Source organism: Penicillium coprophilum (assembly GCF_028826855.1).
Source record: "Penicillium coprophilum strain IBT 35676 chromosome Unknown utg000002l_segment0_segment1, whole genome shotgun sequence".
Taxonomy (NCBI): domain Eukaryota; kingdom Fungi; phylum Ascomycota; class Eurotiomycetes; order Eurotiales; family Aspergillaceae; genus Penicillium; species Penicillium coprophilum.
In genome coordinates, this window is record NW_026622722.1 from 1,379,845 (window position 1) to 1,399,793 (window position 19,949).

At 49.7% G+C, this 19,949-nt stretch overlaps 8 protein-coding genes across 8 annotated transcripts; 4 read left to right on the forward strand and 4 right to left on the reverse strand.

Annotated features, from left to right (window-relative positions):
* Positions 1 to 34: 34 nt before the first annotated feature.
* N7500_002570 (metallophosphoesterase family protein) lies at positions 35 to 1,807 on the forward strand (the record flags this gene model as incomplete). The annotated part of the gene is made up of 3 exons (XM_056673716.1): positions 35 to 49; positions 105 to 1,483; positions 1,540 to 1,807. The coding sequence occupies 3 exons, from the start codon at positions 35 to 37 to the stop codon at positions 1,805 to 1,807; spliced, it is 1,662 nt and encodes a 553-aa protein (XP_056534241.1).
* A 355-nt stretch (positions 1,808 to 2,162) lies between these two features.
* N7500_002571 (FAD-dependent oxidoreductase) lies at positions 2,163 to 3,621 on the reverse strand (the record flags this gene model as incomplete). The annotated part of the gene is made up of 3 exons (XM_056673717.1): positions 2,163 to 2,631; positions 2,749 to 3,134; positions 3,355 to 3,621. The coding sequence occupies 3 exons, from the start codon at positions 3,619 to 3,621 to the stop codon at positions 2,163 to 2,165; spliced, it is 1,122 nt and encodes a 373-aa protein (XP_056534242.1).
* Positions 3,622 to 4,561: 940 nt separating this feature from the next.
* Positions 4,562 to 5,663, forward strand: N7500_002572 (uncharacterized protein; the record flags this gene model as incomplete). The annotated part of the gene is made up of 4 exons (XM_056673718.1): positions 4,562 to 4,800; positions 4,859 to 4,963; positions 5,038 to 5,157; positions 5,234 to 5,663. The coding sequence occupies 4 exons, from the start codon at positions 4,562 to 4,564 to the stop codon at positions 5,661 to 5,663; spliced, it is 894 nt and encodes a 297-aa protein (XP_056534243.1).
* A 584-nt stretch (positions 5,664 to 6,247) lies between these two features.
* On the reverse strand, positions 6,248 to 7,548 carry N7500_002573 (GATA transcription factor LreB; the record flags this gene model as incomplete). Its single annotated transcript, XM_056673719.1, has 2 exons — positions 6,248 to 6,291; positions 6,408 to 7,548. The coding sequence occupies 2 exons, from the start codon at positions 7,546 to 7,548 to the stop codon at positions 6,248 to 6,250; spliced, it is 1,185 nt and encodes a 394-aa protein (XP_056534244.1).
* A 650-nt stretch (positions 7,549 to 8,198) lies between these two features.
* N7500_002574 (MRX complex DNA-binding subunit) lies at positions 8,199 to 12,305 on the forward strand (the record flags this gene model as incomplete). The annotated part of the gene is made up of 3 exons (XM_056673720.1): positions 8,199 to 8,236; positions 8,317 to 8,407; positions 8,478 to 12,305. 3 exons carry the CDS (start codon positions 8,199 to 8,201, stop codon positions 12,303 to 12,305), a joined length of 3,957 nt encoding a protein of 1,318 aa, XP_056534245.1.
* Positions 12,306 to 12,689: 384 nt separating this feature from the next.
* On the reverse strand, positions 12,690 to 13,520 carry N7500_002575 (mitochondrial 54S ribosomal protein mL61; the record flags this gene model as incomplete). The annotated part of the gene is made up of 2 exons (XM_056673721.1): positions 12,690 to 13,265; positions 13,482 to 13,520. The coding sequence occupies 2 exons, from the start codon at positions 13,518 to 13,520 to the stop codon at positions 12,690 to 12,692; spliced, it is 615 nt and encodes a 204-aa protein (XP_056534246.1).
* A 538-nt stretch (positions 13,521 to 14,058) lies between these two features.
* Positions 14,059 to 17,605, forward strand: N7500_002576 (leucine--tRNA ligase CDC60; the record flags this gene model as incomplete). The annotated part of the gene is made up of 4 exons (XM_056673722.1): positions 14,059 to 14,133; positions 14,198 to 16,698; positions 16,753 to 16,951; positions 17,003 to 17,605. 4 exons carry the CDS (start codon positions 14,059 to 14,061, stop codon positions 17,603 to 17,605), a joined length of 3,378 nt encoding a protein of 1,125 aa, XP_056534247.1.
* A 295-nt stretch (positions 17,606 to 17,900) lies between these two features.
* N7500_002577 (Pyridoxal phosphate-dependent transferase major region subdomain 2) lies at positions 17,901 to 19,536 on the reverse strand (the record flags this gene model as incomplete). Its single annotated transcript, XM_056673723.1, has 6 exons — positions 17,901 to 18,114; positions 18,173 to 18,340; positions 18,424 to 18,503; positions 18,559 to 18,764; positions 18,820 to 19,222; positions 19,318 to 19,536. 6 exons carry the CDS (start codon positions 19,534 to 19,536, stop codon positions 17,901 to 17,903), a joined length of 1,290 nt encoding a protein of 429 aa, XP_056534248.1.
* Between the last annotated feature and the right edge of the window lie 413 nt (positions 19,537 to 19,949).

The window sequence follows — 19,949 nt, forward strand, 5'->3', positions numbered from 1 at the left end:
TTCAAGTCCTTGCCAGGGTGATATCTATCTCATCATGGCTCGCCGGCTAGTATGACATTGTTTTACTCCCTGTGAAGCAGTTTGCTAACACCTAATTCGTGTAGGTCCGAGCAAGCGTACAGCTCCTTTTACTCGCAACATTTATTCTCCTCGTCGTGGTCGTTCTCGATAATCGATTTAGTGTCCTTCCCTCCTCAATCCATGGCCATCTTCCGTCGCATTACTCCGGCTACGTGATCACAGATGTGACTGTCACAACATGTTCTACCCTCAATCCATTCTCGAGCTGTAAGCTAGACCCAGAAACCTGGTACCGCGTCGAAAAGGACCTCTACCTGCGCTCGGGCTGGACCTCGAGTGCCTACGTTCAATTCAGACGGAAAAAGGAGGAGGAATTGGGCCCCGATGACAAGGTAGTCATCGACTTGAAAATCAGCCGTCTCACTCCCCAGTCTGAATTTGTTGGAAAGACCGAAATCGAAGCGTGGGAACCCCGACCGGGAGGCATTTGGCTCAAGCGCTCGTCCTCTCGCCATGCCAGTGACTCCGAAAAAGCCGTGACTTACATCGATGTCCTTTATGGTGCGGACGCTGTCGATCCCCGTATTAACTGGGAAGTCAAAGACACCCCCATCCTCCTGGATAGTGTGACGGAACAGTTGGAGACTCGCCTCAGTATTCGAAGAGGACATCCGCAGGGCAAACACAAGAAGCCCGTTCCAAGAATTAACGAGAATGGGAAATTCAAGGTGATGCAGTTGGCGGATCTCCACATGAGCACCGGTCTTGGCCATTGTCGTGATCCTGTGCCTGCGGAAGCGGTGGCTGGCCGGAAGTGTGAAGCCGACCCCCGAACCTTGGAATTCGTCGCACGACTTCTCGACGAAGAGAAGCCAGACATGGTGGTCCTCTCTGGTGACCAGATCAACGGAGAGACTGCACCAGATGCACAAAGTGCTCTATTCAAGGCTGTCAAGCTTTTGGTCGACCGTAAAATTCCTTACGCAGCCATCTTTGGAAACCACGACGACGAAGGTGACCTCAACCGAGAACAACTCATGACCATATATGAAGATCTCCCTTATTCTCTTTCAGCCGCCGGCCCCGAAGATATCGACGGGGTCGGGAACTACGTTGTCGAAGTCCTCGATTGGGGCAAAAGCACACACTCTGCCCTGACCTTTTATTTCCTTGACACACATTCCTACTCTCCCGACGAGCGTCAGTTCCGCGGCTACGATTGGATAAAGCCGAGCCAAACCCGGTGGTTCAAGAACACCGCCCAAAGTCTGAGAAGAAAACATCAGGAATACAACCATATCCACATGAATGTGGCATTCATCCACATTCCACTTCCTGAGTATCGAACATCAGGAAAGTACTTTAAGGGTGCATGGATGGAACCTCCCACCGCACCAGGATTCAACTCTGGCTTCAAGGACGCCCTTGAAGAAGAGGGCGTATTGTTTGTTAGCTGTGGACAGTAAGTCACTCATCGAAGGGTCCTTTGTGTCTTTCCGAAAGCTAACTCTTATTTAGTGATCATGTCAATGACTACTGCATGCTTGAGCAAGATGCCAATGAAAAGCCCTCACTCTGGATGTGCTACGGCGGCGGTGTCGGACTCGGCGGGTACGGTGGCTATGATGACTTCGTCCGACGAGTGCGTTTCTTCGACTTCGACCGAGGTCCTGGTCGTATATCCACATACAAGCGTCTAGAATGGGGTCAAACAGAAGCCAAAATCGACGAAATGATGATCGTGGACGGCGGTACCGTCAACGGCCCAGACGAAGCATCCCAATGAAGTCTGACTTCTGTCTTTCTATATCTGTCTATTCTCCTTTCCCTTCTTCTCCCCCATCATGTATCGAGACGTCAGCGTGCTTGTACTGCCCCTGCTCTCATATACTGTCGTTTCCGTTCTTGTCGGTGGCCCTTTTCTTACTTTTCTGTACATATATCGTTCTGCCCCTTGCCTGCATTAGGTCGGCGTCTGTGGGGAGTCTTATCTTTTTCTGAAATATCAAAGCCATTTCCCCTAGTCTTCTACTCCAATTCTTGTACGCACGGACTTTAATGTTTACTTTCGTCCATCGACAAGCAAATACTACAATTAATCCTATGTTGATATATTACATCATTGCCAATTTGATCCATTCTCACCACCACTTCTCAAAGAAGACACGCTGCTCCCCGCCTTCCCCTAGCATACCAATCAACTTCTCCACAACGGAATCGGTCATACCAGGTGGTCCACAGACATAGCACACTGTGCTCTGGATATCCAACTCACCGTCTGTACCTAAAGCCGCAGAGCGCAAATCACTGTCAGATATCCTGACTGGATGAGTCTTGATATCAGTAGGAGATCCAGATGAGAACAGGTCAGGTGATGAGGTTAGGTCTGTAAGGAAAAGGTCTAGTGAGATCCGGAGCCGATGCGAATTCTCTTGGGATCGGACTATCTGGCGCAGACGTGGAAGAAACAGAATCTGGTCAAGTACTGCGTCGGCCGAGGCTTTTTCCCGGTCTTGCGGTAGGCGACTGGAGTATAGGATGCGGATAGTTGTTGGGTTGGGGGTGTGTGGTTCGCTGTTGATTAAGTGGGAGAGCATAGATATCAGAGGGCTAAGGCTTTGTTAGAATATTTCATGATGTCGAGAAAAAAGTGATGCCTTAGTTTGTGTTGGTGTATACTTGTATCCCGAAGATGAAATGGACATGACGTGGGGGAGTGTTACTTACTTGATGCCGACACCACCCGCAACAAAGACCACATTCTTCACATCATTAATACTGACCCAAGTGGGAGGCCAAACAAAGCTTCCACCAACTCGGATGTTCAGCTCCTTGCCTATAATCTCTTCTTTTGGTCTCCAAAGCCACGCGGCGGATGGGTTACCTGGTGAGTCTTGTACAGCGAGTTCCACATATGGTGGTCGGCCTTGAGATTCTGAAGATGGCTCTAACGCCTCGCCAGCCAATGAGTCTATAGAAGCCTCTGGTGGCGGTAGCACTTGCGCGTCTGCCGGGGTGGAAGTGATAGTGAAGCCACCCGCTTGGGCGATGGATGGGATGTGTACATCAAGCCATTGGCCCGGGAGGAAGCTGAATGGCTGCTGATCGTTATCCTATAGATTGCATTAGTCCTCTGTGATGTTCCCATGAAAGTGTGATAGAAAATGCCCAGGCATGATTGGAATCAGCCGTGCGGGGCATAGATAGGATCCAACGGCGCGTACAACCCCGGTGACAGCCGGGTTTGATATATAAATCAACGGGTTAAACAAGACATATGCCAATAGGCATGTGTAGATAGGCAGTAGACGAGAAAAGAAAAGAAACCCATACATTGTTCTCTTGCGGCAAAGCGAACTGTAGAAGCCGAACAGAAGGGTTGATCTGCTCGATGTGCGATAGTCGTACTGGATATAGTCTATTTTGCCGGGGCTCTGCGGCTGTCCGCAGCTCATGAGGAATCGAATCCTCTCTTCGAGCAGTCATTTGGTCTGTGATTCTTGAGATAGAGCGAAATCCAGGCAGAGGCCGGATATGGCGGAGTGGAATGGTTGAGCGAAGAGCAAGGGGATATAAGGATTGGAACTTCATCAAGATCAAGCTACACAGTAATTAATTTAGTTGATGAATACTCTAGTAGATGGCACGATTGTCGCCTTGGAATATGAGAACCTTGGAAGTCACAGTTCGGGATTCTGCCGACCACATGACTTTCTCCCTACAACACCCTTTGAGCATGAGTTCTGCGACTGTTGGATTTTATCCCTGAATCCCCATCAAGTCCTCTATGTGTACCTGATAGCTAGCAACTTATTGATGGCTATGGCTATCAACGAGAAATCATTCTCTTTGCTCCCATTTTCCTGACTCCAGGACTAGCATGGGTATATGTACAGATCACTGCATAGTCACAGATGCGACTCACATCACCCCACAGTAGCGTGCCGCCAGGCGCTTTGTACTAAAAGCTGCAAGTTGCCTTGGGACGCCAAGTTTTTCGCTGATTCTGTGAGGGGAATTATGTGATGAGGGATTCATGCAGATCTGCTATCCTATCACACAGTCTAGCGTGTGACGAGTGGTGGTCTTCCCCCGATCCCCGTCGTCTCATTGGTGTGATGACCTCGGGTTGCTGCTTGCGCTGGCGCTTTGCCGCCATCAAGCATTGGCCAGATGCACCTCCCCAACACACACCAGTCCCTCTGTGCACGGTATACCCATGCTGATTCGTGACCCCTCCTGCATGCGATGGCTTGTCCCTTCGGCCACTCGTTGGTCTCGAGCTCATATCTAACGCTCGTCCTCCAGATCGCCCAGACTTGTGTTCTTCGACTCTTTTGACCTTCTCTACCACGCTGCAGCACTTGGTATTTTACGTGCGATAGACTGGATGTCTAAGCCAGCCGGTCTGGTTGAATCGTGTTGTACAAAGCTTTAATCTTTCCATAAGCACTACAACTGAACGATCAGCTTGGGAGAAATAGGGTCGAATTTTACGAACGTTCCAAACTCACACAAACGATCTTAAATTGCCGTCAAGATGCAGTTCTTCTTTCCAAAGAAGCACAAGCACCATAAGATCTTCCTTTGGCTGATGGTCGGGGAATTTCCGATCACCATCGTAATGCTGACATTGACTGGTATCGCTTCCCACAATCTATACCGGACATTATTATGGCAAGATGGAGCAGACAATGGGTTCAACAGTGCCCCGAACGAGGCACTGTATGCAGCAGCGAACTACAGACCATTCACACCCCCCATGGTTTGGTCCGGATTGTATGTCTCTCGCTATACTTAATCTTCGAGGGTTGGCCGCTGACCCTGGAAATAATAGCATCACCAATTACAACCTTGTCCTCGGTGTTCTGAGCACCTTCTTCCTCATCACAAAACTACCTACTCACTGGATGAACCTATTTTATCCCCCGTCGCGGTCGCCGTCCACATGCCTTTGATCGTTCTGTATATCGTGTCGGCGGTGTATCAGGCCGGGTCTGACACGTCAGACCCCAGACACCCCCAGTCAGGAGCCCCGTGGTACATCGCGAAGAATTGCAGTGTCGCCTTTAGAAAGTCCAATGTTGGATACTGCATGCAAGCCAAAGCGCTCTTTGCTGTGACCGTCATCATGATGTGAGTTTGGCCCTCTCGATTCTAATATTCTTCAGTACCATTCTGCGACGAGGAAGCTAGCTAACCATCCCCTTAGTCTCTACTATACAGTCATCCTTGGCTTCAGTATCCACTCCTGCTTCATCACCCCCGGAGAACGGGAAGAGATCCTGGAACAAAGAGAGGAGCGTCGCATTGAGAAGGAGTTCGAGGAAGAGATCATTAAGTCACCCGGCATGATTCCCATGACCCCCGGCTCAATGCCTCGAGGACCAGGCATGGTTCCCCGCACCCCCGGGGTTCCGCCCATGGCCGTTGGAGGAAATACCTCACCTCTCGCACCTCGCACGCTGGCCTTCAACCGACTTGGCAATGACAGTACCGCCTCTGACCTCCCTCTGAGAGACAACTCTCGCGTGCCTCAGCCCCAATACACCTCCGTGCAATCGCATGAAGTCAGCCCTGAGAGTTCGGTAGCGTCGCCTATGTACTTCCCGCCGCCGCCAAAGAAGGCTGCCAAGCCCTGAATGGACTCGTTATATTGTTGTCCGTGAGAAATTGCTTTTGTGATACCACTTGCTGTTGCCCATACATCACCTTCATTATTTACTGGGACAAGGATGGCGTTCAGATGACTACTTCCATTCCTTTGGCCCTCTTCGTGGGCTTGCGCTTTACTAGCTAAATGCCCACAACTTCTTAGCATATCTCATCATCATCTTCGGCGTTGGACTTTTGATTAGTTTCGACTCCCAAAATCGTTTAATTTCCCATAATCAAAATTTGAATTACCAAGGAAAAAACCATATACATTCCTCAGTACATTAAAGATGTTTGCAAAATAGACCACTGCAAACTAAAAAAAAGGCCAGCTATATACATTGAACCAAAGGGATCGACCTCACAAGACATAAACATCGTCACCCATGCGATAGCGAGCACGGGGCTTGTCTTCGGATCCTAGGAACTCCAACGCAATGGACAGCATGCTTGATCAGCAATGCGCCCGAAAAATTGAGGGGGTATCTTGACGTAAACATGCAAGACGATGGAGAGAAAACTTGGGAAAGGTCATCAGCCCGACAAAAGCAAATAAACCAAGGACTGGAAATTATGTCGACTCCTGACGTTTCTTCTCCTTCTTAGACCAGCGTACTAAAAAGATGTCACCTGGGTTAGCTCGTTCCATGCCAAGAGTAGATAGCTTATAAGCACGATGAGAAGGATGTAGGTTGGAGCAGGGATTACAAGAGGCGGTGGACAAAACTTACAGCCACAAGCATTGCACAAAGTCTTAGGTCCATTTGGACCCTTTCTCCATTCTGGTGAGTCTGCTGTTCCACAGTCGCTACAAACATGCTGGGCCTTGAGTCTTTTGCGGCGATCGCCTTCTTGAGCATTGCGCTCTTGGTCAGCAGCCGTGGTGATGTCGATATCGCAATGTACAATACGCCCACGGCTGGCACCTGTGCTGAGGCCTTGGGATCTCTCGCCCTCCCCGTAGTAAAGACCGGTCATGACTTCGATGCCGTCGATGTGTGAGTAGACTTCACGAGTATTGGGCGGCTCTGGGTAATAGCTCGTTGATTGGCCCGTGTCGGATTCATCCGAGGTCGGCCCCACGGTGTCTGTAGTATCAGGATCACTAGATACTTCTCCTGACCGAGTGGATTGTAGGCCCTGGTTCTCAGTCACGGGAACGCGGAAATCCTGGTCGCGCATAGAGTAGGGCACCCGAGTCGCGGTCGCATCTTCTTCTTCTTCTTGTTTCAATTTGGCAATCTGTTGGATCAACCGTGCGTTCTCAATCTTGTGTTCCAAAAAAGAGTCAAGGAGCTGCGAGACCTTGTTGGGATACGGTCGGCACACGAGGAAAAATCCGGTGCAGGGCCCGTTGGCGGATGTGGATCTCTCTGCCTGACGCTCATCTTGGTTTGCAAGATGTGGATGACCATAGGCCTCCATGAGACAATATGTGCTGTTGGGTTTTTGAAATCGCAAATGGGTCCGGAACGATTGGTTTGCGGCGATCGACTCGTCCAAGTCTCTTTGGAAGATCGGCTTGTCGTCCGCATGTATGTACTGCGCCAGAAGACTTCCCTCAAGTTGCTTTGCGATACGGCCGGTGATATTCTTGCACGATGGCGAGGCATAGGTGATTCGGCCCTGGGGGTTGAGGAGAAGTAGCATGTCCTTCATTTCATCGAGAACTCGCTCTGTCCAGCCCGGATCGATTTGTGCGCCCTGGTATCCCCCGTGTTGAGCACTTTGCACCCCGTATTGCCCATTGTAGGAGCCATGAACTTGCTGTTGCTCCATAGTGTACAACGGATGCCCCTCACTGGAGTCCGATCTCATCTGAGAGGTGGATATGGGCATACCCTCGTAGGCTTGTGGGCGACTCATAGCCATATCGAGTGCGGTACGAAGATACCAGGAGATATAATGGCACTAGTGATATGCGTGAGTGCTTTTAGAGGCAGCGTCTGTCATAAAGGACTAGGGAATTCCCCTAATAAACGATGTCCGCACGAGGGCACGGATATAGTAGCGTGGGCGTTGATGATGGAATGGTTCATTATCCAAATTCAAGGCCTGCAGTACATTCGGTACATTTGGTCAAGAGTGGGTTATGTTTGACAATGCACCTCTCAGAATATACACATCGTTTCACTGAGGGCCTGGATCTCGAAAAGAGAGAACCTTGGAAATAAAAGCCGGCCATTGCTAGTTGACAACGCCGCCGATCACTGTGGGCCTCAGGACTTCAGTCAAATTCACGTGATTTCGTGTCGCCATCGACGCGGGACTATGTGATCGCTCACAACAGCGATCCAAGCAACTTTCTTGATTCTTACTGTTCAACTAATATTGTATTAGATAACGCCAACGGACGACGGGCTCAAACGCCCATCCTCAGAGCTTTTTTTTTTTCTTTTCAAAATGTATGTGCTGATCATTCCCCGCCTCGCCGGACGTGTCGCAATGCTAATTGTTTTTTAGGTGTAAGTGCAACAGCTTATACCTCGGCAAAAAAAAGGGTTCAATAGTGATCTAACATAATGAAGCGAAGATTGATAAGCTTTCTATTCTGGGGTGAGTCTCTCGAAATTTTTAACTCGCGTGCAATCACCGCGGAGAGTAATCATACTCATGCTCACCAACCCGCGCTTGTTCTAGAGTCCGCTCCTTCGATAATACGCGTAGCGAAACAATCCAGTTCCACACACCCCTCACACTGATTGTCGGATACAATGGCTCAGGAAAGACGGTATGACATGGCGAAATGGCGAAATGGGCAACCAGGAGTTGCGGCCAGCAGGGAACTGACGTGGATCTAGACCATCATCGAGTGTCTCAAATATGCCACAACGGGCGATCTCCCTCCGAACAGCAAAGGCGGTGCCTTTATCCACGACCCGAAACTATGTGGTGAAAAAGAGGTACTGGCCCAGGTGAAGCTGTCATTCAAGGCCACTTCCGGAGCGAAAATGGTTGCTACGCGCAGTCTGCAACTTACGGTCAAGAAAACAACACGACAACAGAAGACCCTAGAAGGCCAGCTGCTTATGATCAAAAACGGCGAACGCACAGCTATTTCATCGCGAGTGGCTGAGCTGGACCAGATCATGCCACAGTATCTGGGCGTATCAAAGGCCGTGCTGGATTCAGTCATTTTCTGCCACCAAGACGAAAGTTTGTGGCCAATGAGTGAACCGTCTGTGCTGAAGAAAAGGTTTGATGAAATATTTGAGGCTATGAAGTACACCAAGGCTATTGATAACATCAAAGCACTGCGAAAGAAGCAGAATGAGGAGCTTGGCAAATTCAAGATCATGGAACAGCATGCGAAAGAAGACAAAGATAAGGCAGACCGTGCTGAAAAACGATCCATCAAGCTTCAAGACGAAATTGAGGCCTTGCGTGAAGAGACCCAGCGGATGTCGCAAGAGATGCGGCGCGTCGCGGAGCTTGCTGATAAGGCCTGGACACAATCAGAAAGTTATGCCCAGGTCCTAGGTGCTCTCGAGGGCAAGCGCATTGAAGCTAAAAGTATCCAAAGTACAATTGACAACCTCAAGAGACATTTGGTTGAGCTTGATGACTCTGATGAATGGCTCGAGTCTACCCTGGAGCAATTCGAAACGAAGCAGATCCAGTATCAACAACAAGAAGAGTTACAAAAGGAAAACTATATGGAAATCAAGGAGCGGATCGAGCAAGCTCGGCACCGGCTTGGCCTAAAACAAGCCGAGAATGGAAAGTTTGAGAATGATAAGGCCAATTTCGAGCGCCAGTCTCAAAGGCGCCAGAATATGATCAATGAGATTGCTCGTGCCAACAACATACGTGGTATTGACGAGAAGATGGACCAGTCTGAGATCGACACATTCATGCAGAAGATCAAACGCCTCTTGAGGGACCAGAACCAATCTTTGGATCGCGTGAGGCGTGAAGCCCAGAAAGAGCTTCGTGAGGTTCAAGAAAAGTTGAACGATATTGGACAAACCAAGTCGGCACTACAGGAGACCAAAAACGCGGCAAAACGACAGATTGCCGCGAATGATAAGGAGGCAACAACTTATCAGAAAAGGCTTAATGAAATTGAGGTCGACGAAGGCTTCCAGGGTGCGCTTGAGTCAAAGGTGGAGGATATCACGTCAAACCTTGAGCATGCAAAAGAGCGAGCCAAAAATGCTTCCTGGGATCTAGATATCCAGGATACAAATGCGGAAATTCGTCGCCTTGAGGATGAAAGCGCGAGATTGAACACTGAGCTTATTGATTCAACCAAGAAGGCTGGCGACTTGGCTCGCCTAGACCACCTCAAGAAAGAATTGAAGGACCGTGAACGCAGTCTACAAACGATGAAGGGAGCTCATGGTGATCGCCTTGAGAAGGTCGTCGACGCAGACTGGAAACCTGAGACACTGGAGCGAAGCTTCCAGCAAGCTCTCGATAGCGAATCAAAGCAGGTAGCCGACGCAGAGCGAGCGCGTGACGGCGTGAGCCGAGAATTGGAGCATGTAGAGTTTAAGCTTAAGACAGCCAAGAAGAACCTCAAGCAACGGCAAAAGGAAATTGATGTATGCGTGAAGGAGATTCATGGAGCAGTCGACGCAGAGCCTTCCGAATACCCTGAAATTGTGAAGGAGCGCCAGGCACAGTATGATCTCGCTCGCAAAGATGCTGATCAATATGCCGGAATGGGAGAGTATCTTACCAAATGTCTTGATGCTGCTAAGCGCACCAAGCTGTGCCGAACATGTCAAAGATCGTTCAAGAACGAGACAGAACTCCAGACTTTTACAAAGAAGCTGGATGCTCTAGTCAAGAAAGCTGGCCTTGACGCCGAAGACGAGACTCTGAAGGGCCTTGAAGAAGATCTCGAAACTGCCCGCGCCGCTAGTTCATCCTATGATACTTGGGTCCGTTTGTCAGAGACTGTCATTCCAGAGCTTGAACAAGAAGAGCAAGAATGTGAATCACAGCGTGACCAGCTGCTAGAGAAGCTGGAAACCCATGATGGAAAAGTCAGCGAGAAGACAGAAAGCAAGCGTGACGTCGAGGGGCTTGCTAAGACAGTGAGCACTATCGCGCGTTACGATGTCGAGATCAAGACGATCAAGTCACAAATTCAAGAGCTTTCTGCAAACCAGCAAGACGCTTCAACTGCTCGCACCCTGGAAGATATCCAGGAGGAAATCGCCTCCATCAATGAAAAGTCACGGGAGTTGAAAAAGAGTCTTGCCAAAGTGACAAATGAAAAAGAAAAGACGCGGTCAGAGATCAACAAACTCGAGCTTGAGTTCAGAGATGTGAAGAGCAACTTGGACAATGCCAAATTCCAGCTGGAAAAGAAAGCGGATCTGATTGTTCGGATGGAGGAATTCAAGAAGCTCAATAGTCAGCAGCGGGACGCAATTGAGAAGGCAGATCGAGATATCGAAAGTCTCACGCCAGAATTGCTTCAAGCCCAAGCCCGCTATGATGATATCAGCCAGCGAGCCGACGAGCGTGAACGAGATCTGCAGCACGAGATCAGCCGCCTATCCGAGAACATACATCAGCTTGACCTTGCCAATGACGATATCAACTCGTACAATCAACGAGGAGGTCCAGACCAGCTTAAGAGAAGCAAGCAGGAGCTTCAAGAAATTGAAGCTGAAATCGGCAAACTCGAGTCCGATCAAAGCGAGATCACAAGGGAGATCAACAAGATTTCAAGCCAACTCAAGGACAGCGAAAACACAAAGCGGCAATACTCGGACAACTTAACATATCGCCAAGCCACTCGATCACTCAACACAGTTGTTGAAGAGGTTGAGCAATTAGAAGCACAAAATGCTGAAGTGGACAGAGGCCGTTTCAAGCAAGAGTCAGAACGTTGGACACGTGAACACAATGCCCTTGCTGCCAAACAGGCGAGCAAGATGGGCGAAATGAAGTCCAAGGACGACCAGCTGATGCAGCTGCTGGCGGACTGGAACACAGATTATAAGGATGCATCTTCAAAATACAAGGAATCTCACATCAAGGTCGAGACCACCAAAGCCGCCGTGGAGGACCTAGCCCGATACGGTGGCGCCCTTGACAAAGCCATCATGCAATACCATGGCCTAAAGATGGCTGAAATCAACGCCATCGCTGGTGAATTATGGCAGAAGACCTATCGCGGAACGGACGTTGACACAATCCTCATCCGGTCCGACAACGAGAACGCCAAGGGCAACCGATCGTACAACTATCGCGTCTGTATGGTGAAGTCAGGCGCCGAGATGGACATGCGAGGCCGCTGCAGTGCAGGCCAAAAGGTTTTGGCTAGTATCATCATTCGCCTTGCCCTAGCGGAGTGTTTCGGTGTCAATTGTGGTCTTATTGCTCTTGATGAGCCCACTACGAATCTGGACCGAGACAATATTCGCTCTCTGGCCGAGTCGCTGCATGACATTATCCGCACTCGGCAGCAGCAAGCCAACTTCCAGTTGATTGTCATCACGCACGACGAAGAATTCTTGCGCCACATGAAGTGTGGTGACTTCAGTGACTATTATTATCGTGTCTCGCGCAACGAGAGACAGAAATCAATCATTGAGCGGCAGTCAATCGCCGAGGTATGTGTTTACCTCGATTTCTCGGTATTCCTCTTCTTGCTAACAACGTTTTAGGTCATGTAAAACTTCTCGCAAACACACTTTTTTTCGTTGATGTTCAGATATCCTTCTTGGCCAACCTAGCTTTGATCTTTTTTTGGGCCTTTATTGAACCAAGCATACTTCGGCGTTGATATGATCAGATAATCTTCAAATTACAATCTATTGCTAACGCTATTTGATACCTATGTACCTCTCTATCTATTTGAGCGTCCATGATATCTGATTAAGAAAAAAATGCGACATGCGCATTAAAAAAATATTCCCAATAAATACATAGTACATAGTCGTAAGGGGAAAAAGATGCTATGCTACAGACAGCCGATTTCTCCAGGCGAAGAAACCAGTTGGATGGATCAATCGAATCCAAGGACAACACTAGAACAAAACTGCACAATCTTACACCTGCTTATCCACCTGGCCTCTAGCCTCAGCAAGCATGCGCTCCTGATCCTTCTTCGCCTGTCGGATAGCCGCAACACGTTGGCGATCCGGACCAGACTTCTTCTTGATCTCTGCCAGCTTCTGTGACAGCGCAATGTCCTCGGGAGTGGCGGGGACCGGCTTCGCGCCCGTCATAGCCTGCACACGGTCCCAGATTTGCTGGTACGTGCGGTTCTTGATATCCAGAACAGCTGATTGCTCGTTGGCCTCGGGGGTCGGGGCAAGCTCATCGGTGACCTTCTTTTCGTTTGCGAGGGCCGTTGCGGCACTACCGACCCGTTCGGCGAAGTAAATTGTCAATGCTGCGGGTCCTTGCTGGTTGGAGGTTTGTGCCACAGTCATCGGCACGCCTGGGTTGTGATATTTCAGTCGTGGAAGGCAGTTACGCCAGAAATGCCGCGCGCCTCCGTGGCCCTGGTCGATCTTGCGTGCATATGTGAGGTGGAGTCGAGTGACGGCTGGGAATTCTTTTGATGCGGAGCTGAGGTTGGGGAAGATGGCTGCACCTGTGCCAATTTTGGTCTGGAGCATCTGTAACAATGATAGAACGAGTCAGTTGATTGATTGCATGTCGCCTAGACCGTAGGAGACATCGCGAGTTCGACGACGGATGTTGCAGGTTCGGAGGTCTCAAGGGACGGGGTTTCGGCTTACTCTCTGTTGACAAGAACAATCTCACATTAATACACCAATTCCGCGGTACTTTGGGGGGCCTGGAGAGGGAGAGCCGGGAGAAGCTATACATACAGTTTGCAGCTTGCGAAGCCGCTTGAACAAGTTGACCATGTTGAAAGATTGTTCCGCACAGGGACTGGCCCTTATGCGATGAGGTGTATGGGTATATGGATAACACGAAAGTGTAAGATTAATTGGCAAGATACTTGCTCAAAATAGGTAGTATAGGGCCGGAATTGCAAGTTTGTTGATCGGGGAAATTTATCGCAGATGCGCTTGTCGGCGAAGAAGTTGCTCCGTGATAGTCACGTGGGACCTCCAATCTATAGATGGTATTGATCATGTTACAGAGATCATCTTTAGCTAAAGATCACTCTAGCAATAAGTGAGAAGTGAGAACCCATTTGATAGCCCAAACTACATCTATATCTCGAGTCAAGCTCTTCAATTGATCATCTCGTTCGCCCATCAATTCATCTTTACAACATCACAAAGGACATCTTGAGTGTGGAGCCCGCCTGTAAAATACAATACGCTGGAAATACCTTGACTCACAAACTAATCAAACAGATTTTATATCTCGCCCCGCGATTCTTTTGATCCCCTCCGCTCTTCAAGGGAAATTACAGGCCAATCTTGATCAGGAAAAATGGCCGCCGCAGCTGCATCCGTAGCTGAGCTCGATCCGAGCAACAGCTCAAAGAATACCCTTAAGCTGGAAAATGTTATTATAGCCCCTCCCCCACCATCGTCGATTTTCATTTACTAACTGACCTTTCACCTGGCAGACCGAAAAGCGAGACACCCTAGTCGCAATCGAAAAGAAGTACCAAGCACAATGGAAGGACAACAAGGTTTTCGAAGTCGATGCGCCCTCATTCGAGGAAGCCCCCCAGGGTGCCATGACCCCCGCCGAGCTCCGTGAGAAGTACCCCAAGTTCTTCGGTACTATGGCCTACCCTTACATGAACGGTACTCTGCACGCTGGACACAGTTTCACTGCTAGTAAGGTAGAGTTCATGGCTGGTTTCGCCCGCATGGAGGGCAAGCGTGCCCTTTTCCCTCTTGGCTTCCACTGCACGGGTATGCCTATCAAGGCCTGTGCCGATAAGCTTGCCAATGAGGTGAAGAAATTCGGCAAGGGCTTTGAAGGATACAACGAGGAGGCCGAGGCCGCCGAGGACCTTCGCGCAGCCCCCACACAAGAAACCAAGGTCGAGGCAAGCGAGAAGTTCTCCGGCAAGAAGAGCAAGGCCGCTGCCAAGACTGTGAAGATGAAGTACCAGTTCCAGATCATGCTGGCAATTGGCGTTCCTCTGGAGGAAATTCACAAGTTTGCCGACGCTGCCCACTGGCTCGATCACTTCCCTCCCCTTGCCATCCGTGATCTTGACAGCATGGGTGCCCGCGTTGATTGGCGCCGACAGTTCGTTACCACCGACGCTAACCCCTACTACGATGCTTTCGTGCGCTGGCAAATGAATCGCTTGCACGAGCTTGGCAAGATTATGTACGGTAACCGTTATACCATCTACTCGCCAAAGGATGGCCAGCCTTGCATGGACCACGACCGCACTGAGGGTGAGGGCATTGGTCCTCAGGAATACTCTGCGCTCAAGCTCCAGGTTAAGGAGTGGGCGCCTAAAATGGCCGAGCTTGTGAAGGGAAAGATTGAGGACGATGCCAAGGTATACTTCGTTCCGGCTACCCTGCGTCCCGAGACAATGTATGGTCAGACTTGCTGCTTTGTCGGCCCAAAGATCAACTACGGTCTCTTCAAGCTGAAGGAAAAGGAATACATTGTCGTGACCAAGCGTGCCGCTTGGAACATGGCCTTCCAGGGCCATTTCTTCGGCGACAAGTTCCCTAAGACTCAAGACGAGCTCCCGCAGGTTCTTGAGGCACCAGGCTCCGCCTTCATCGGCACACTGGTCAACGCTCCTCTGTCTTTCCACACCGAAGGTGTCCGTATCCTGCCTATGGACAGTGTTTCGGCATCTAAGGGTACTGGTGTCGTCACCTCTGTCCCCTCCGACAGCCCTGACGATTACGCCACCATGATGGATCTGGCCAAGAAGGCTGAGTACTATGGCATCCAGAAGGAGTGGGCTGAGCTGGAGATCTTCCCGCTCATTGAGACTCCTACTTACGGCAATTTGACAGCCCCTGCTCTGGTCAAGGAGCTGAAGATCAACTCTCCCAAGGATGTCACCCAGCTTGCCCAAGCCAAGGATTTGGCCTACATGGAAGCTTTCTACAAGGGTACCATGCTCGTCGGTAAATACAAGGGCGAGCCCGTTAGTGAGGCAAAGGAAAAGGTCCGCAAGGACCTCTATGAAAGTGGGGATGCCTTCCCCTTCGCTGACCCCATGGGCAAGGTTGTCAGCCGTAGTGGTGATGACTGTGTTGTGGCTTATCTGGGCCAGTGGTTCCTGAACTACGGCGAGAATGATGCCGAATGGCAGCAGGAGACCCTGAACCACGTTGTTAACAACCTCAACACCTACTCCGCTGAATGCAAGAACGGTTTCGAGAAGAATCTGTCCTGGCTGAACCGCTGGGCATGTGCCAGAACCTACGGTCTCGGATCCAAGCTGCCATGGGACAAGCAGTTCCTGGTTGAGAGTCTGAGTGACAGTACCGTCTACATGGCCTACTACACCATCGCTCACCTCCTTCACGGTGATCGATACGGCAAGACGACCGGCCCCCTGAAGGTGACTGCTGATCAGATGACCGATGAGGTCTGGGACTACATCTTCACAAGACGGGAGATAAGCGACGACCTCATCTCCAGCAGTGGAATCAGTAAAGAGTCCCTGCAGCAAATGCGCCGTGAATTCGAGTACTGGTACCCTCTGGATGTCCGTGTCTCTGGCAAGGACCTGATCCAGAACCACTTGACCTTCTTCCTCTACATCCACATTGCACTCTTCCCCAAGGAGTACTGGCCCCGTGGTGTCCGTGCTAACGGCCACTTGCTCCTTAACGGTGAGAAGATGAGCAAGAGTACCGGTAACTTCCTGACTCTCAAGGATGCCGTTGACAAGTTCGGCGCCGATGCTACCCGTATTGCATTTGCCGATGCTGGTGACAGCATTGAAGATGCCAACTTCGAGGAGTCTGTTGCCAACAGCAACATTCTGCGTCTTTACACCCTGAAGGAGTGGATCGAGGAGGTTGCCAAGGACGAGACTCTGCGCACTGGCCCTGCTGATGCCTTTGCCGACAAGCTCTTCAACAACGAGCTTAACAGCCTGGTCCGTGAGACCCAGAAGCACTACCAGGAGTAAGTTCGCATTTAATCTGATTCCTTGACATCGATAACTAATTCTTTAACTAGCACCGACTTCAAGCTTGCTCTTAAGTCTGGCCTGTATGACTTCACTAGCTCCCGTGATAGCTACCGTGAGGCCTCCACCGCTGCTGGCGTGGGTATGCACCGGGATACTGTTCTGCGCTACATTGAGCTGCAGGCTCTGATGCTGGCACCCATCGCTCCTCACTGGGCTGAGCACATCTGGCTCGAGGTTCTTAAGAAGGTCGGTTTTCTTCCCCCGCTTCATGCTTAACCTTGATCTAACATCATCTAGTCCGATTCTATTCACTTCGCCCAGTTCCCTGTCGTGCCAGAGCCCTCTCCTGAGCTGACCGCCGCCCAGAACTACGTCCGTAGTACCGCAAGCAACATCATGGGCTCCGAGGCCAACTTCACCAAGAAGCTCTCCAAGGGCAAGAACATTGGCTTTGACCCCCGCAAGCCCAAGAAGCTTACCATCTTCGTTGCCAAGAAGTTCCCCAACTGGCAGGAGAAGTACATTGACCTGGTGCGCGATTCCTTCGACGCGCTGAACCTCTCCTTCAACGACAAGGAGCTCAACGGAAAGGTTGGCAAGCTCGGCGAGATGAAGAAGGCCATGCCCTTCGTCCAGAGCCTGAAGCGCCGTCTGGTCAACGCTGGCGAGTCCCCTGCCACTGTCTTCGATCGCAAGCTTCCCTTCGATGAGTTCGCCGTTATCTCCGAGATGGTGGGTGGTCTGAAGCGCACATCCGGCTTCAAGGAGATTGAGGTCATTGCTGTTGATGAGGGTGGCAAGACCGGTGAGGTTATTGGCACTGGCGAGAAGCGCGAGGGTCTGTCCGGCGAGAATGCCGTTCCTGGAACTCCCACTTTCCAGTTTGTCAATGTCGAATAAACGACATTACATTGAAAAATACAGTCTCATTTGCCAGTTTCAAAAATCATGCTTGATGACTTTGCAAAAATAAAATAAAACACATAGCATATAGCATTTCAATTTTTTATATTCCCTACGTCTTTTACTCATCAACCAAATGAAAGACCACTTCAGTGCTATTGAATCTCGAAGTCTTCGTAGTGACATGAAGAATACTTCATGCACTTGGCTTCAAAACACTCAACAATCTGTAAACGTCACGAAACAATCATTAACCAGCCACAGAAATGCACAGAAATCATAATCAAAGAACTCACCTGTTAAGGCCTTCCTTCATTGTCTCTTCTTCCTGGGAGAAAACCAGCCGGAACCACCCAATATCCTGCGAATGCTCTTCCGCAGGATGCAAAAAGACGCCAGCATCGACAAGCCTCTGTGCAAGAGCGAACTCCCGTAGTCGAGGAGAAAGAGCATTGTCAACGGGGAGATAAGGTGATAAGTCGATGTACACGAAGAAGCCGGCGTTTCTGAAGACGGGATTAGATAAAATTTTGAATAATGTCTCCTACGAGTTGGTATACTCACCCGCCTTTGACATAGTTTATTCCCTCTTTGCTGAGCACCGACGTTGCAAGCCGGTAGGCTGAAGCGAGACCTTGTCTTGACTTTGCCGTGAAGCTCGACACAAAAGCTTGGTCTTCTAGAATCGTAGTGCCAATCGTTACCGCTGCCTGTGAAGCACCATGGAGTCTCCTATATATATATATATTTGGAGTCAGCTCAAACCAAACATCATCCAACTTCCATGGTGTAAAAGGGAGAGAGAGAGATCCCACAGGATTGCTTTGCAAGCTTGACGAAGCTGTTGATTTTGGGTCACCAAGAACCCAAGGTGAAGGCCACCGGAAGCAAAGTCCTACAATGGTATCACGTCAATTTCGTTGGCTTTATCGAGATTGTTAGATACATACCTTGCTGAAGCCATACAAAACATGAACCAAATTAGGGTCAATCAACCCCATAAAATCCAGCGAGAGGATTGACGTAAACGGCACAGCCTCAGGGTCACCAGAGTCAAACACACAGGAAGCGTAGACCTCATCACTGATGAGATGAAGACTGTGCTTGTTGCAGAATCGGGCGATAGCCTCGAGTGTCTCGACGGGGTAACAACGACCTGACGGTGGCCGATTAGGTTCAGTTCAATGGACGATGCGGCATATCTTACTCACCAACAGGGTTATGCGGGTTGACAAGTAGCACAGCTCGAATTTCCTTGCCGTGTTCCTTCGCATCCTTCAAAGCCAACTCATACTTCTCCACGGAAGCAGGAGAGAAGGCCTCTTCCACAGCTGTGTCAGCGTAAACCATTGTAATGCCCGATTCAACGCCGTAGTCGAGCTCGAAGCGGCCGTATACAGGTCTGCTGACGAGAATGCCGTCCCCGCGTTCTGCGAGATTGTATCCTAGCATACTGCCAAGGGAAGTCGGAGAGTCTGCGACGAAGATATGCTCTGGAAGAATTGCAACATGTGGTTTGAGAATATTATTCAAGTGAACGGCTGTAGCGGCAGGTAGTCTTGCAGCGGTTGGTGCGCTTGAGCGGTAGCTGATAGAATCTTGTGTAAAGACGACCTATGCGAGGCTGTTAGAGTGGGATTCTTGGCTACTTGGATTCTTTTGGTCAATTGACACCATGTTGGTATGAAGGCGAAGATTGGAATATGCACCTTTTCGTTGATATATTTGGCTATATCTGCCTTCATTGGTTTCTGCTTAGAAGTTAGCTTCTGGTTTCCATATTGCGGGGGGGATATAGATACATTCTCTGCCATGCCAAATGAGATGAGCCCCGTCGGGTTCTCTTTTGGATCATAGGTCTGGGTTGGGCTAAAGCGCCAAGGAATAGCCAGTTCTCTGACATTTTCGGTAGCCCGAAGAGACAACATTGTGAAATAAACAAGGGTATTTGTGGGAGCTGCTGATTGGCAAGGAACAATATATATCTTGAAGCTCAGCTCTGATATCGGGGCCACGTCAACAATGGTGAAACTGTTTAGATAAAGACGGGTTAACTATTCAAAAGAAAAGGTAAACAAAACCAACAAGGAGTTGAAATAAAGTCGGTGGAAAGAAGTTAAATGAATTAGGGTGAAAGCCTAAATGTGAGGCCCCCCACCTGCGGGGGCCGTGGGGACGAGCATCTGTTACAACCTAACATATAGAATCAGCCATGGTGATATGGGGGTACTTGTAGCTCTGTGCAGATGAAGTCAGCAGACAAAAATATATTGTACATATAAGAGAGGAGAAACGCCGCGCCGCTATGCTAAATGGCCCAATGTACACAGGTCCAGTATCT